Here is an 18,057-nt window from a genome sequence, read left to right as displayed (position 1 = left end):
GCATAAGGAAGAGCCTGGGTGGAGTTTTCTCATGTTCAGATCAATGAAATGCTACCAGTGCTATTAAATGAAAACGGCACCAAAGCCCGCACTTACAATTAAGTCACAGAATACGACTGCTTACACAGCAGCTTGTACTCCACTCTACACGATTCAATACAATTACAGCTAAGTCTGTTTAGACACATGCAATCCAACACTTGAATAACACAGTAAGGCCCAGAGAAAATCCGCTAACTGAAAATCTGAGTAATTCACCCTGACTGAATCCCCCGTTGTGTTTCCTTGACTTCTTACATGTTATAACAAAAGATTATCTTCAGTGTTTGCCTGTAGTTTTATGCCTTTTTACAAATTTTAAGAAGACAGTGATTGCTGATAGAAGACATTGCTACGAAAATGGTCAAGTGTGTAGGATTTAGGGACATCTATTGACAGGAAAGGAATAAAATATTCACAACTATGTTTTCATTAGTTAATAATCGCCTGAAAATAAGAATCATTATGTTTTTGTTACCTTAGAATGGCCTGTTTATATCTACATACAGAGCGGGTCCTCTCCATGAATCTATAATACCTAGATACCAGATCCCAAGATGTCACCTGTATAATGGTAGACTATAGAGTGCCCCGGGGATGACGATTTTCTGTAGGCTGATGCGGAAGTTGGCATCACACTGGTTCCCTCGTCAAAAAGCCTATAGGATTTTTCCATTGGATTTTGGACTACTGACGAAAATTAGCTTTATGACAAACAAATGTTTTTGATACTTCACATTATGTTCAGTGAGATCATCCTCACAAATGAACACCACTTTTAGGAGATTTAAAGCCTAAATGCAATTACCAGAAGTAAAAAGCTAACATTAGGCTATTAACAAACTACACCACGGTCGCATGACCAAACATTACCACTATAACAAGACTGATGACGTTCTGTAGTCTCATTCAGTCACTTGTTGGCAACCGCCTTTTTTAAGACACATAGAAGCTTTAAGTTCACGAGTAGGGTATCTACTGACATATTTAATGTCATAGAACAAAATGTAAAAGTCTCTTAAGCTTGTGTTAACCACAGACTCACAAAACCCTTTCAAAAAACCCATTGATTTCGAGACGAGGGAACTGAGTGCTAAAACGCTAACTCATTTCTGGGCTTTGGGAATCATAACTGTGGCACTCTGTGGAAAATGCTTTATGAGCTGCAAGGGATTTTTTTCGCTGCAATACCACAGGTGGCCCCTGGGAAAAAACTGGCTGCAAGGCTACTCAGTGTTTCTGGAGGCCTGGTCCTCTCCCACCAGAGCATGTGAGCGGAGCGGGAGCAGAGCAGAGCGGGGACTGGGAGGATTTTGTCTTGAGCGAGGAGCGGCTATTTTTTTTAAAAGGTGGAGTGGAGCGTTAACTCTCGCTCTAATTTTGCTCCGGTCGCTCATGCCCCATCCAGAATGCATCTTTGCACCTGCGCACACCCACACTATCTTCTTTCAAAACTATGGAGTTTACTGTGTACTTCAGAAAAGAAACTGAGAAGAGAAGCAGCGGTACCTTGGAGAACGATCCCTAACTGCGGGGAGAGGCGAGAGGGCTTCCCGGAGAATCTACCAAGCTCATGTTTTATTGGTGCCGTAGCATTGTTCCGACCTCTCATTGTTCTGACCTCTCATTAGTCCGACGTCCCGTTGTTCCGATATGTGATTATTACTGTATTTGTGTACCATAGAGGATCAGCAACGCAACAAAAGTAGACTACTGGTCGAGATACAAGTGTCATAGAGAGGAGAGAATGAAACACCATAACCTCCTGTTATTAACTCTGGGGTCCGGGTTGTGTGGGGAGCTCTCCGCGGTGCTGAATGGCTCCTGGCGGGCGTATTTCTACCTTGATGGTGCGCCGCGACCGGCTCTGGGTCAGCTGGCGAAGCAGACTCACGGCTTATGTGTTTGTCACTTTCTTTTTCATTTTAACCCACACCATGATCTTTTCCTGACCCTAGCCAAGTGGTTTTTGTGCCTAAACCTAACCAGACCTTAACCACAGGGCATCATGAACAATGGGTTTAATATGGTCGGAACAATGGGATGTCGGACCAATGGGCTGTCGGAAAAATGGGCTGACCCGGTTTTATTTGTGAATAGAAGATTACAGGTTAGGGTATTACGACGCAGTTGTTTTGAGCGGAGTGGTAAGCGAGTGGAGCAGGATAAAATTTATGATGGAGTGGAGCGAAGCGAAGAATGCGCAGAACCAAGCGGAGCGGACGACCGGCGCAAAGTGACAGGTCTGCGAGCGAGGAGCGGAAATTTTCACCTGCTCCACTCCGCTCACATGCTCTGGAAGAGACCAAACACAGAGCCAAAGGATGTATGAATATTAGACCTACATTTACCTGGGGGCCAGAAACACATAATATATTAATCAATATTGTTCTGTATCTCTGCTGGATGTGTAAATAAGCATGGTGCGTTAACAGCTTGCCCCAAAGTGGAAAGCAGAGCTAAATGGTAAACAAACATGGCAGCACACCGGTAAGGTAAGACAACATGTTTTCTATATGTTCTCTGACATTTATCCTAACGATATGAGGCGGTCTTTGTGGAAAAAAAGCTTGTTTAGTGGACTAACTTTGCACTTGAAGGTTGCCCGTTCACTTAGGTTTTAACAGGTCTGACGCTACTATGCGCCCCGGCTGTATCTAGGCTAACGGCTAACGTGCTAACTATTATTTTTATGTCACTAGTCACTTGAAACAAATTTAGGACGATAGGAGACAGGTTGAAATCAACCGAAATTTCCCTTTAAGCAAACCACCTCCTGGCCAAGCTCCATAGTTTGACACAAAGACATGAGAGGGGTAACTTAGGCATAAAAAACTATTTTTCAAATTACAACATCAATGCTCACCACAGAATAACCACTTTATTATTTGCATACTTAGAAGTAAGAGTTTAATTCACCAAATTCGTTTAAAATAAACGTATTATCAAACAGATGGCAATTAATGAAGTTAAGCTGTTTTACAGGTTGCAGGCACCCACAAGTGACAGCTGACTGCAGACATAGTCATTAGCTTGAAACCTCGCCTCTGATCATTTCCACCCAGAAAGTAACACCCATTTCAGCCCATGCGATGAGTCTACTTTCTCAGAAAGTACTGTACGTGTGACCTCAACAAATATGTATTAAAAAAAGCTGCATTCTACATTAATGTTTGACCTCAAGTACAATGCTCATGTCACCACAAAACCGTCCACTGTATGGAGTAATTTTTATAGACACACTGTAGTTAAGATCCATTTACAGTCTGTAACTTGTGCGACTTAAGAGCACCATCTGTATCTTTCCTCTCTCAGAGTGCTCTTCATCTGTGAAAAGTCGTCCAATGTGCTTTTTGGCACATTTACCTTACTACACTTTTAATTTACCTTGAATTTTCTGTTGTTCAAACATAATAGCATCAAACACCTTTTCATGTGGGTGAATAACTCTATCTACTAAAGTAGTCTTGCCTCACAACTGAGCTTGAGCCACGCTGCATCTCTTTTTACACTGTTATAGTTAGAGCAGTGACACCTAAGAGTGGATGTGAGACTTTCTCAGACTTTCTGCAAGAGTGAGACCACCTATAATGTCAGGCATACCTGCTAGTATTCTATCATTTCTTTTAAATCGCTACTTTGTGCAGCTCAAGAGCAAAACACACACACTACAAATTATATCCAATATCACTTTGAAGAACAGTTTTTTTTTATTTTGCATTTACAGTGAATAACATGCACTTTTTCGTTCCTCTTCTGCCTGCTTCTCAGTCACTTCCGATTTTCTGCCTAATGCTTTTTCACTTTAAATCCTTTTTTTGTAGCTGCTTTCATAGTGCTGTTATGGCTTGTGAGTTTAATCCTTGCTGCAGCCCAAATGCCCACGGGGACAATAAATATCTACTGAAATGAATCATTACATTTCACTAAATGAATTGAATTAATTAAAGGATTTTTGACTGTATGAATAATGTATCAACCTCTTCATACGACTACTAGAACTGAATGACAAAAGTGAGAGGAGACTGTCTGAAACTGAAACCATACGAGTACAAAAGATAAAGCACACTCCTCATGCCATCTCCCACCTACCTCCCCTCTCCTATTCCGCACAGAGCGAGGCTTACAAAGAACACAGAGGTAGTTTGTGGGCGCAGAAGCTTTCCTGTGGTTTACATGTTGCCCCTAAGGTTATTTTGAGCATCTGTGTGCATGCAACAGCGGTGAAAGCAATGTTTCAGCAGCGCTGATGGTACATTTATTAAAAGACAAAATGAAAGACTGCTCATGTTTGTTTGAATCGCAAACAAAAGCAATACAGTATGTGTTTTAGTATTTTACTTTTGACTGAAAATAACATCTAAAACCAAATCCACACACTACAGGGCCAAAAAGGAAACTAAAAGTTTCCCTGAAGTCCCTGAATGTCTGTATAGAAGTCATTCATCCAGTTTTATGATAGCAAGTGGAAGTAAAACTATCCACTTCCCACTATAGTTGGGAAATTTAAGACATTTTACCATGCATTCAAACACCGTCTTCGGCAATTTCTCCTGTGGCAGCGCAAAGTGAGAGACAGTTTCATCTACTGGTGTGACTGAGGCCACACTACAGGATGACATACTGTTTTTACACTTTAAGATTTTTAAACCTGAGTTGTATGACGGAAGTGATGCCCAATATTTGGGTTTTTATAATTCCATTATTTTAAAAATCCTGCTAGCCTGAGATCACTACACCAAACTGCAAACACAAGTTAGTCTGGAACCTCTCAGTTCATTTTGGATTCCCAAGCAATGTTATCAAGACACAGACCAAAAGATAGAGCTACAGCCAATCAGAGCAACGAAACATGTGCCATAGCGCTGAACCACGGATAAATGTAATCAGACTACAGCGTGCAGAGATAAGCTGTGATGGTGTAGCATAAATATGTCTGTCAATGAGTGTTGCTGTTTTGCCGTCAGAATTTGAAAATGGTACTTCAACACAGTTCCACGTCAGCGGCAGCCATCTTGGTTGTTTTCAAAAATGCCTCAAATGTCCTGAGCCTAGAAAATAAGAGGGCAGAGTCTCTGCAGATAAACACACCACCACACACTGTTGTGCGTCATAAATGATGAGAAGGAGAAGGAATACTCCTGTATGAGTCTACACATTGTTTCCCAGGAAAATTCTGCACAGTATATCTTTAAAGCATCGAATTAAATTTAGATAAAACATGCACAGTTATACGTTATGCGCGTAATAATTATGATTTTTGGTCTTAATTTGAATTTTAACGGAAAAAAATCTTATCTTAAGCTCAATGTTCTTGCTTTGTCTGGAGCTTTAAACTCCATCTGTTGATTGAGACTATGAGATATGGTTGAAAGCTCAAAAAAAAAAAAAAAAGATAATAATAAAAATTATCAGATTGCAACTATCATAACCCAGACCCGGTTAAGTGGTAGAAAACAGAAGGCTGGAGAGATGGATGAATGGATAGATAGACTGTTTTTTCCCCTTCTCCTAATCAGTTCTGTCTGGTTCTGTCTTCTCTGGGTTGAAGTAGGTCACAGCACCAGAAACAAGCTGCTCTTTGTCCCCCTCCGGCAGGACGAGGACAGAGGGACGAGGATGGAGAGGAGGGTTTGTGAGGTCTGCAAAACAGGCCAAATCATTCCACTGGAAAACAGTCAGCTTGGCGTGGGTGCCAAAGGCCGCATATGTGTGTGTGTATATGTGTGTATAAACTCCTGTTAAGCCAACACCCCTATAAACCTGTAAAGTAGCAATCCTGACCTAAGCATCACCGACGCTGTCATTAACTCGAGTGGGGTCTAGATCGGTCTTCCTGAATGATCCTCTTTAACAAGCCAGATGCTGATTGTAAATCCAACTGAAGCACAGGCAATATGAAGCACACACACACATGCGTATAATCATGCTCACTTTCCTTCACATGTGCACACTCACTTGTCCGCACCCCCTCAACTTCCCAATTCATCAAAGGCCTTCATTGTGGTGGCTTTATATCCCAAATAGGGCAGTACCAGCAGTGTGTTATTTACTATTTAAACCCACGCCAAGGCCAGAGGAAACCTGCTGGGCACGAACCCATTTCCTAATAAAAGGAGTGATGTGTTATCTAAGCCTGCAGCCACGCCAACCATACATCCTCTTAGAAAAATGACATTTAGAAGCCAATTAGGGGAAAGCCTGAAAAACCATGCAGGTGCATTTGAAAGGCCATCTGACACTTTGAGAGCTCGATTTCATGCGACAAATAGGCATTCATTGAACTGAAGCACAGGACCCACGATCTCAACAGCAGGTACCTTTTGTTGCACTGAGGTAGCACCAATTTAATTTTGATTAAAATTAAAATACTGCGGCACAATTATCTCCCATGCAAAACTGTTAGACCAGCTGTTTTCCTGTTACAGCTTGCATCAGAGGATCAGCAGCGTTGCATCAACCGAGCTGTCAGTCACTGTCAGACCGAGTGCCGGGATAAGAATCTCACAAAGTCAGCAGGGAACTCAATTCATCAGAGCACAACATGATAGTGGAAGGCTGCTTTAGGCATATCCCTAACACATGACACAGTATGTGTTACAACTGCACCTTATTTTGCTTAATTTCTTCAGTGACAACATGCTACATCAAGCTAATGAGCTGTTCCAGTTGCCTGGAAACAAAATGGAAAACAGCAAGAAAAAAAAACAACAGGATTTAATAAGAGCAAAAGCAAGCCGGTTTCTTCTGCTCACATTTAGGAAGTTGCTGAAAATAGGACAGGATGAGGCATGTCCACAAGTTTGTATGACTAACATGATGTCTGCGACCTACAATAGGCTATTCTGTCTGTTCGCAGCAAAGAATCCTCCTGACTGCCACTACAACAGAGAGGTCACAAAGGGCACTTCCTGTCATGAAACATGTGCCCAGCTGGATGAGAAGCTGACCAATAAAAAGGGCTCATTGAGCTCAGCTGACAAAAAGCAGGACAGGGTAACATGACCGGTACATGTAGTAACTCTAGGGCTGGGCATTTGATTGAATTTTATTTTCAGTTATGATTTTGGAGATAAAACAATTATCAGTAGACAGCAGACGGTATGTAGAATGTGTGTGTGTGTGTGTGTGTGTGTGTGTGTGTAGTCAGACTCAAATCACAAGTTTGATGGCTTTAGATTGCAAAGATGTAGTTAAGATTCTGATGTTTGTCTACAAAGTGTTAAACGGCCTCGCCCCCTCTTACATTATAGAGCTTCTTTCCCCGTACCACACCATGAGAGAACTGAGATCATTTGATCAAAGACTTGTGTCTGTCAGAGATCCAGGACTAAGGGTTACGGGGACAGGACTTTCTCTGGCGCTGCCCCAAAGCTCTTGGATTCTCTTCCTCCCGCCATCCCATAAAGAATCGTCTTAAAGCACGCTTTTATTCTATCGCCTTTTGCATATAGTGTGACTGTCTTTGTTGGCATTATGTGGCTTTAGGTTGCAACCTCGACTTGGACTTAAACGCCGATGGCTTGTGACTTAACTTTTAGACTTGGGCCTTTTGACTTGAAAATACTTGAGTCCTTCCCCCAAGTCCAAAGATAAAAAAGTATGTTATTTAAAAAGTGTGTCATGAATCGATTCATTTCCCCTTCATTTCCTGAATCAACTAATTTTAAGGTTACTCATTCCCAGTCAGTCGACATGTAATTCCCCATATGATACACTTTGTTTGATCCAATCCGACAGCATCCAATCACATTGCAGGAGAGAACCATGAAGAACTCTGGTTACGTTACGAGCACCAGTTGGAAAAAATGATACCAAACATAATTTTGTCTGTGTTGAAAAACAAAAACACAAATTGCAGAATGCAAAATATGCAGGTCAAAAATTACAGCTGGAAACACAACAACTTCCGACTTCGCTTGACATCTGAATTTGCATGAAGAACATAAAGTCGAGGGTAATATTAACAAAGTTAATGAGCTAATGTGGTGCTATGAACTAATTGTGGTACTGGTAAATAGTCAAGTCAAGTCAACTTTATTTATATAGTACTATAACACAAACAAAGTTGATCCAAAGTGCTCTTACAGCACACAGAAAAAAAAGAACACAAGCAAACGAGAAGAGAGAAACACAAAAATTTGGGAGATAACAGACCGACATGCAACACAGACAGATAACAGTCATGACAACATATCACTTCTTCTTTCTTTTTATACTGTCACCACAGTGTGACAGTAATACCAACAAAGACAGTCACACTATATGCAAAAGGCGATAGAATAAAAGCGTGCTTTAAGACGATTCTTCATGGGTTGGCGGGAGGAAGAGAATCCAAGAGCTTTGTGGCAGCGCCAGAGAAAGTCCTGTCCCCGTAACCCTTAGTCCTGGATCTCTGACAGACACAAGTCTTTGATCAAATGATCTCATTTCTCTCATGGTGTGGTACGGGGAAAGAAGCTCTATAATGTAAGAGGGGGCGAAACCGTTTAACACTTTGTAGACAAACATCAGAATCTTAAAACGTATCCTGTAGCTAATAGGCAGTCAGTGTAGAAAGGCAAGAATGGGTGTACTTTTTTGACCTTGTTAAAACTCTTACTGCTGCATATTGGACTAGCTGAAGACAGGATAAACAAGAATGAGTTATACCAGAATATAACGAATTGCAATAGTCGAGGCGGGAGGAAATGAAGGCATGGATGACTTTCTCGAGCTCAGAGATACAGAGCATTGATCTGAGTTTGTAGAGTGCGCAACAGCATGAAAATTAATTTTCCTACATGATTGATTTGTCTGTCAAACTTCAATTCAGAATCAAATATGACTCCAAGATTTTTAACATGAGATTTAACAGAAGGTACCAAGGGGCCAAGATGAGGAAAAATAATTCTGGTCAAATAGTGTGACATGCTATGAAAGTGCAATGTTAGCCAAACATTTTTATGATGAAGTTCAGTCGCACTTTATGAAGCATTCCTGATCTATGTACATTTAAAATATTATTACTCTGTTGTTAAAATGGTATTACATTTGATTAAGAACACATTTTGACTTGTTTGGGACTTAAAACTCGAAGTTTAGGACTTGAGACTTGACTCAGGACTTCCCTGTCATGACTTGGGACTTAAATGCAGAGACATGAGACTTAATTGTGACTTGCGAAACAATGATTCAGTCCAACCTGTGGTACAGTGTGTGTGATGGAGCAAGAGAGCATGATGGTGAATGTGGTGCATGTGGTGAAAGTGGACGTGGAGTTTTTAAGCTGTGAATTTTTTGCATACAGTGCAGTTTGCAGTTTGTGCACAAAGAAAAGCTGCAGCTCGTCACAACCGACAAGAGTTTCCTGTGTCTTGTCTCCTGGCTGATGAGTAGAGTGACAGGGGTCAACTAGAGACAACAACAAAGTGTACACCCTGTGCTTTCCGACCACGGACGAGAAGCTGAAGCAGGAAAAGCTAACGTGTAATAAATCCAGTGCACCCCTTTCCTTAAGAGCCATACCCTTTACCTTGAAGCCCATCCTAACTCAGGTAACACAACCAATTAATGCAACCGCTTACCCATTCAGCAAATTTTATTCAATTAATTTGATGATTAATATGCATTTTTTTTTACTGCAACAAATGCATGATGTGTTCAAAATCAGTAACTAATTATGATAAATAACTGTGATCTCGATACTGACCAAAATAATCATGATATGAGTTTTGCCACAATCGAGCAGCCTCAGTAACTATACTGTGAGACATGCTGGTCTGTAACTAAAACAACACAGATCCTACCCACAGCCAGATTTTCCTTGAATCCCTGAGTCTTAATATGCTTTTTGGCTTAAATGCCTATTTTCACATAAACCCCGGTTCCAAAAATCTACAGTAGCTTTTCTGATATCAACCCTGCAGGCTGTTGTTATGGTGCGCTGGGCCCATGAGAGATGACATGACGCTTGGCTGAGTGTAGAGCTGTCGCTGCTTAGTCAGCTTCCCCTTCAGAGCTGTCTGTCCACACCAGCAGTCTGTGATCAGGAGCGTTTTTGTATGCCTGTTTTGAGCGTGCGCGTGTGTGTTAGTGTATGTGTGAATACACCATATGTTTCAAAGCCCTGTGGGGTTTTAATTTTAAAGTCAAACAGATGGACAAACCCTGGAGGAGATACAAGGGATTCTCTCGAGCCTTCAGATGCTACATTGATTCTGTGTGTGATTTATATGCCGCACACAGGAGACTTATCATCTAGCGAAGGCTTGCCCTTTGTTGCATAAAGTCTAGGGTTACTGAAGATGTAATTTGTAACAACCAGATTTTTGAGCTCAATTGAAGAGGAAGTTAACTGTTAATTTTAGATAATGGGAACTTTCATGTCTGGGCTGACTTTACACTTAAAAGGGTACTCCAGTGATTTAGTAATGCATTTCCATACATTTGGGGAACTTACAAGAGACAGATAAAAATAGGAATGGCCATAATTAAAGCAACAGAGGCAGAAATATGTTGACTTTTAGTCCCTGGTATGAGTAAAGCTTCACTTCCCATAATGCACCTCCATAGCATCTTTTGTTCAACTTTCTCTGCCTGGTAAATTCCCTGGTCTTTAAAACCCACGCCCTCAGTTTCTTCATCTCACTGGTTTAAACGTTAAATCTTGTTTGTTCCATCAGCACAGAAAGCAGCTAAGCTAAGCAGCTAACAGCTGTAGCTTCATACTTGGCAAACAGACACAAGATAAGGTAAAACTTTAGACATGGGAGTGGTATCAATCTTCTCATCTACCTCTTGCCAAAACAGCCAGTGAGTGTATTTCCCAAAATATCCAACTACTACTGTCTGTCTCAACCAAATGTTTCAGATGAGACAGACGACATAGCGCTGGGACACGTTTTTCGGTTTCTCTAAAGGCATACAATTTTTAGGATTCTGTTATTCTAATCCAGTGGTTTTCAACCAGGGATCCTTGAGAGATTACCAGGAGGTCCCTAGAAAAATGAGGAATAGCTTGTTTTCACTGTTTGATTCACTTTCGAAGTCAGCCCAATGTAAGTAAGAGTCATAAGAGTGACTATTCTGATCAAAGGTTTCACTTCCTACATGGTTATCTCCTCAGCTGTAGTTGACAACTAAAGAATTCTGGTCTGAATTCCAACCAAAGTCTTCTCAGATGGAGGTCACTGAAGTGAAATCTTTTCAAATGGGGGTCTATGACCTAGTGTGCATCAATTAAGGGGTCCTTGACACGACAAAGGTTGAGGACTACTGTCCTATTCGACACTCTACAGTATTGTTATTTGTATTATTTGTCTATTAAAAAAAAATCCAAAAGGTTTGGTGTGTTTTATGCGTGTTTGTAATTCCAATGGGTTTGGTTGAATGATGTTTTACCCATGGACTTTTTGTGATATAAAAACAGCTTGTGACAAGTTTTCTTACCTTGGATAAAATATAGACCTACATAGATGCTTGTTAATAATCATAGGCTCTGAATCCAATGCCTGACAAAGCGCTGTGAAACAGTAGTACAGAAACAACATACTAGCTTAATTAAGTTTGAGATTTAAATTCATGAGATTTATATTTATTTTTCAATTCTTTAAAGGGATAGCACAGATTTTTTGAAGTGGGGTTGTATGGGGTACCTATCCATAGTCAGTGTTTTACCATCAATACATGGTGGTCTGCACGCCCCCAGTTTCAACATGCAGACAGGAGTGCCAACACAAAAACTCAGCAATGTACTTCGGTGGGCAGGGGCAATAGCAAAACATATTTTAGTCACCTAAAATCATCTAAATTAATTCAAGTGTGCACTATACTGAGGATATTTTTGCTGCTTTACATTGCCGTCAGGCAGCCCATTACCTTGGCACTACATTTTCTCAGCTGTAAAACATCCATATTCCTATGCATAAGCACAACTTAGCCACTCACTGTAAAACATCACAGATCAGCTGTTTGGGTCAGACTTTCAGCAGTTTATGGAAGACACAACAGATATAGTGATTATGACATGAACAACAAAATGCTGTTCACTGCTGAGACGAGAGGATACCTTTATAAACCGGAGTAGAGAGAAGAACTTTTACAGACGGAGACTGAACGGGCCGAAGGACAGAGATGTTTAGGAATATGGAAGTTCTACAGTTGAGAAGATGTAGTGCCAAAGGAAAGGGCTGTCTGATGGCAAAGCAAAGCTGTTAAAATATTCACAATATAGCATCCACTTAAACTGGTACTGATATTTTTTTTTGGTAGGACATTTTTTAAGTAGCTTAAATACGTTTTGCTGCTGCCCTTGTCCACAGCAGTTCATTGCTTAGCTTCTGTCATAGTACTCCTGTCTGCTTCTCCTAACTGGGAGCACACCAACTGACATCTACCGTAGGTAATACACTGATTATAGATAGGTACCTCAAAAAATTCAATCCCTTTAATGTCATTTAAAACAAAAGAATAGTCAAATCCAAAAATTGAGAATCAAATACCTACCCAATGACACACTCGAATGGTCAAATATTCAGGTCCAGCCCTACAAATTTGTGATTTCTAAACAAGGGTTATGCATTTTGCAGAACTACTTCATTGATTCCTTCAAAACCTGAAATAATTCACTGGTTATCATCACACTGTATGCACAGTGGAGTTACTGATTCATCAATGCATCATAAGTCAAATGAAGATGAAGGCTGATTATCGCTGAGAGCAACACTGACTGACAAGGCCATGCTGCTCGTGGGCAGAATGGATATCATGTTGATATACAAACAGTGTCCCTGATAAAGTGAAAAACCACCACTCAGGCATAAATGACATTGTTGTCACAGTCTGATAGGGAGTATCTAGAAGAAATGTCAAATGTCCACACATGAGCCGTCTGACGTTCCTTTTGGTGTATAAACAATGAACCAACCTAAATTTAGACTTGGTTGAGTATCTAGGCTACATCAGATCTCATTTGGAGTAAGTAAAGGACTACTTCGCCCACGCCCACTCCAAGAGTGACATTTCCAACGCTGAAGCTGCTGTGCTGACAGGGCTCTAGGGAGTCACTTCACTTCAAATGATGCCACCAAAGCCACAGTAAACAAATCAGTGAGGGAGAAACAGAGCAGTTACTGTATTTGAAGACATGAAAAGGAAATAGTGAAAAGGTATTGTGGATCAAAGTCAGTAAAAGGAAGTTAACTTTGGAGGCTAGTTGACATTCATGTCTTGTTGGTGCAGGCCCAGAGCAGTGAAGCACGGAGCAACGCTCGGCAGCGCTGATAGCTGAGGAGGGGAGGTCAATGAAAGTTTGCCTCAGAACATGCCAGGCGTCTAAACTGCAGAGATTGCACAAATAATAGGAGATACAAAAGATATGAATCCATGTCTAGCATAATAAAAGAAAGCTTTTGTATCCAGTTCCTGATTTAAAAAACTTGATAATTGCAGGCGATCAAGCATCACAATCTGCCATGATCCAAATCTTCCTAAAGGCTAATCTGCTCTCCTGCAAACTCAGCCCGCTTTAAACTGTCAATAGATTGCAGCCTGCAGCTTCCTATGTGGTTCACCACAGGAATGATGGGGAGTGGGGAGAGAGGGCGGGGCAGTGCAGTGTTTAAGGAGGATAAATTTTGGCTGTGGCCCAATCCCTGCATGTGGGCCTGATTCACCCCGACGCCCTGCCTAGTGTGAGCAGCGCTAGTCTGCTGCCACGGCTGGCTCTGAAGGAAGCATGGGGATAAGGCAAATTAAGAGTGCGCACGTGTGCGGATCACAGGAAAGACACTTTTATGGAGGAAGCAAACCTGCCAGTCAGAGTCACTGCTGTCAGGTCCCTGGTGTTGGATATAGGAAGACTGTGAGAATGAACAATAAAAGTGAGGGAAGAGGAAAAGAGAAATGGAAGAGCCGCTTGATGGAAGGTTTCTAGGTGCTGCTGGCTCAGCGCTTAAGAAGGACTCCTCTGCTAAAAATACATGTAGGTTTCGTCGTCCTCTCTGGGGTCTGAGGTGGATGGCTCTCTTGCACTGCCTCGCTTCAGTCCTTTAAGAGGCACTTCTTTAGATTCCCGACTGCATTAAAACCACTTTAAAACATCAACACATTCCATTTTCATAAACACATGGAAGAAAGATGTCCCGCAGTGACTCTCATCCCAGTACCATCCATAAGCACAGAGCATTGAACACTGAACAGTGAGGTATCTGAAGCCTTTATTTCTCTAGGTTTGTGTGCCACAGTTTTACAGGTCTCTGCTAAAACGATGACAGAATTTACAACCCTGTGACATGATAATTACACTGGGTTGTGTAACGCTCCTTTTTTAAGCAGCTACTTTAAGGAAAGCCCTTCACCCACGTAAGCTGAGAAGGTATCCATAAATATTGACTGGATATAGAATGACCAATGTTCTTGGTACAGTCTCACTCTCACCACCAAGATGTCAACCACAGAGCTGGATTTTGGTCCAAATTAGATATATCCAGGCGTTCTGCTGCGGAGCACTCATGACGGCAACGACTAAAAAGACACTGTGCTCAAATTGCTTTTTTAAATTAACCAGGCCAGTTCAGATAGCCTCGCCCTACCTCAAATGGGAATGTGTTAAGATTCTGCAGAACAGAACTATACCTCTTATCTGACAGCAAGTCCACCTGCACCTCACAGCGGGTGGTAATTGGAAGGCTTTTGCAACACATTTATCATCTTTGACTTTATGAATGCATTCTGGTGTCTCTTTTAGCATCCAATGAACCCGACTCCAATGCATTTCACGGATGTCCTGCTAAACTTAACCTTACAGTTGCTGGGGTAAAACTCAAAGCCTTGTAAACACAAATGGAACAGTCCATGCTTGTAAATGAACACAAAAAGCAACCAAGCCTGAATCCTGCACTGTGCGAGCTGTGCTACTTCAGTGATTTCCTTCTGTTTTTAATTAGGCTGCACACTTTACATCACTGAAGGGGGTCTGCATAGTTGCTCCTATAAATTATTCTACAGCACTAGAAGAAACTTGTGAAAGATGCTGCATGGTTTGCGGCAGTCTTACTGTGATCACCACATGCACTGCCAACATGGATGGATTATCACTGGTGTGACACAAGAAAAACAATAGCTTTCCTAAAAAATACAACTTGTACCATACGCTTGACAGTGCGACTTGAAACTGGAAGACTTGACACTGTAGGCCCAAAGTGTCAGGGGCCCACCTGTACAAACTGTCACTCAAAACTGAGACTCAAAATGACCACACAGAGATACAAAACAATCAAAAAAGACACCAAAATACCTCAAAGAGACACAATTTGACCTTTAAGAAGGCATAAAATGACAAAGACATGCAAAAAAAACTACAAAGAGACACAAAACAGCTACAAGGAGACACGCAGCGACCAAAAAGACGAAATATATAGACACAAAATAAGTACAAAGAGACGGAAAACGACTACAAAGTGACACAAACAACTACAAAAGGACACAAAATGAGCAAAAAAGACAGCACTATTCCTCAAAAAGATACAAATTGACCTTTAAGAAGACTGGAAAAATGACAGGCATGCTAAAGAACTACAAAGAGACACAAAATGGCTACAAAGAGACACAGAGCAGCTACAAGAAGACAACACAATAACCAAAAAGATGGGATATACCTCAAAAAGACACAAAAGAAAAACAAAAAGGCACAAAACAACTACAAAAAGGAATAAAACCAAGAAACACACAAATATACCCCTAAGAGGCACAAAATGGCCTCAAAGAGACATCAAACAACCATAAGGACACAAAAAAAAAATAATCACACAAAGAGACACAAAACACAAGCCGACAACTACAAAGAGATGCCAGCACAAAGTCTTGCTTCTGTGTAGGAGATGTGGTGGGCCCTTTTGCATGTCTGTGCCCAGGGGCCCAGCTGTCTCATTATCCGCCCATGACTGTCTAGCTAAAACAAAGTGCAAAGGGTGTTGAGCTCGCACTAAGAATTTTAAACTACTAAAATAATAGCAAAAGGAGCTGTCACTGAGGGAATCTGGAGAGCCGGGATGGTGTGTGCATCAAGAACATTGTGCTGAGCTCTTCACATCGTCCCTGTCACCACAACCTGGCCTCAGGCATTACATTTTCTGCTGTCATCAAGTGTGCTATAATTCACAGAGTTGAGCTCATCTTCACAGACACAGCTCTCATGGATTCACCTGCTCCTGTATGTGGGCTAATAACGCACTAATGTGACAATGTGCTGAAATAAGGGTAACATTCAAGCTGAAAACAGTTTCAAGGGGCTGCAGACCATTGAACGACTGGAAACACTGTCTCAATACTGATTGTTTCATGTTGTTTATACCACTGAAACCAGCTCCCACCTGCAGCAGAGGCAGTTATGTAAGCCTGACAATCACCAGGAGGGGCTCGTTAGGTCAGTGTCTCATCAAATGCCAAATGACTTGAGGTCTAATTTATATATTTCCGCTGGTTAAGAGCATGAAAAAGTTAGAGGAGCCTTACAGTAGACTATCATGCCCAGATAAGTGATGTGGAGGAATTGCGAGAGGAATAACTCGCCCACAATCACTGCCAACACACCGACCACAGCGCTACGTCCTCTCACACACCTTTTTCTTTCACATACACACCCGCTAACACATACGTTAATTGGGCTAATTATTGCAATGAGTCTGGTAGCAGGGCTTCCTCATGTAAGCACGAGGGGCCTTTCTGGGCATGTAACCTCGCGCTGAGCTCAGCTGAACCGGGATAACTTCACCTACCTGGACACACACTCTGCTGACCCGAACACACAACTACAGTCAACAACCTTATTAAAAACCACCATAGGTTGACTACAAAGCTAACGCCAGCAGTGTTTGGTAGCGTTGTAACAATACACACACGCACGCGCTGCGTAAATGTTGCATTCACGGCGAGCGAACTTACCTAAATCATCCATGTTGGCCGGAAATCGTTCCTATGCTGAGAACCGGACCGGTCCTCCTCTGTCGATCACAGCTGGACTGTAAAGCAGCGGATTCAGCTCCTAGTCGCTGAGTCTCCGTACACAGACGACCCTCGCTGAACGCAGTGAAGTTTTCAAGTTCCCCTGCTGCTCGACGAGCCTCAAACACTCTCACAAACACACACATACCCTGCTGCCCCCCTGGAGTCTCCAACAGCCCACATCCAGCCCCCTGCCTGCCCACCAGCCGCCACACACAGGGACCAGCGACATCTAGCGGCACACAGCGGGACTGGACACTCAGCATACAGTGTATACTCAATTTAATGGTTAACTTCTAGTATTGGGGAAGCTACATGGGAGAAGTTAAACTACAGTAAAGCTACTCTTTAATCACGAAGCTGATTAAACACCATAACTACTATCACACAACACAGTGCCACAGATGTCACAAATTTAAAGGGAGCGTGCTGCTGGCATGCTGACTGCAGGAAAGTTCACCAGAGCTGTTGACAATGAACTGAAGGTTCATTTCCCTACCATAAGCCATCTCCAATGTCATTTACATTAATTTGGCAGTACATGCAACCAGCAGAACACTTGTAGCCACTCCATTATTTCGATGGTAAGCCACACCGGCTCAGGCCCTCCACATCCAGCCTCTTCACCTGCAAGGTCATCCGAGACAAGCCACACTGACAGCTGATGCAACAATTGGTTCGTAAAACCAAAAAACGTATTCAGAAACTGTCTCAGGGACACTCATCTGCATGCTCTTTGTCCTCACCAAAGTCTTGACCTGCCAGCAGTTTGTCATCGTAACCAACTTGTGCAGTTCTGAGGCCGATTGGATGTACTGCCAAATTCACAGAGATGACACTGGAGACGGCCTATGGTAATGAAATGAACACTGAGTTAATGGGCAACAGCTCTGATGGACATTCCTGCAGTCAAATTTTCTGGCCAAAATTTGTGAGAAATAAATCTATTGAGTTCATTAAAAAAGTTTTTCATCTTAAACTTAATCCTGTGAAAAATGAGAGCAAAAAGAAAACTGTCACATTTCAATTTTTGTT

General features: G+C 41.8%; 1 protein-coding gene across 2 annotated transcripts in view; it reads right to left on the bottom strand.

Annotated features, from left to right (window-relative positions):
* Positions 1-17,218, bottom strand: part of LOC117256868 (paxillin-like) — a 36,747-nt gene extending 19,529 nt beyond the window's left edge. The window contains exon 1 of one of the 2 annotated variants that reach the window (XM_033626600.2): positions 16,963-17,218. In XM_033626600.2, coding sequence (XP_033482491.1) covers positions 16,963-16,975 — 13 coding nt within the window. In that variant the 5' untranslated portion in view covers positions 16,976-17,218. The remainder of the gene's footprint in view (positions 1-16,962) is intronic. The other variant, XM_033626603.2, reaches the window with a different exon arrangement.
* Between the last annotated feature and the right edge of the window lie 839 nt (positions 17,219-18,057).

This window comes from Epinephelus lanceolatus, chromosome 1 (genome assembly GCF_041903045.1).
Source record: "Epinephelus lanceolatus isolate andai-2023 chromosome 1, ASM4190304v1, whole genome shotgun sequence".
In the NCBI taxonomy this organism is placed as follows: Eukaryota; Metazoa; Chordata; class Actinopteri; order Perciformes; family Serranidae; genus Epinephelus; species Epinephelus lanceolatus.
Note: the sequence above shows the minus strand (reverse complement) of the source record. Positions and strands in the feature narration are given on the sequence as shown.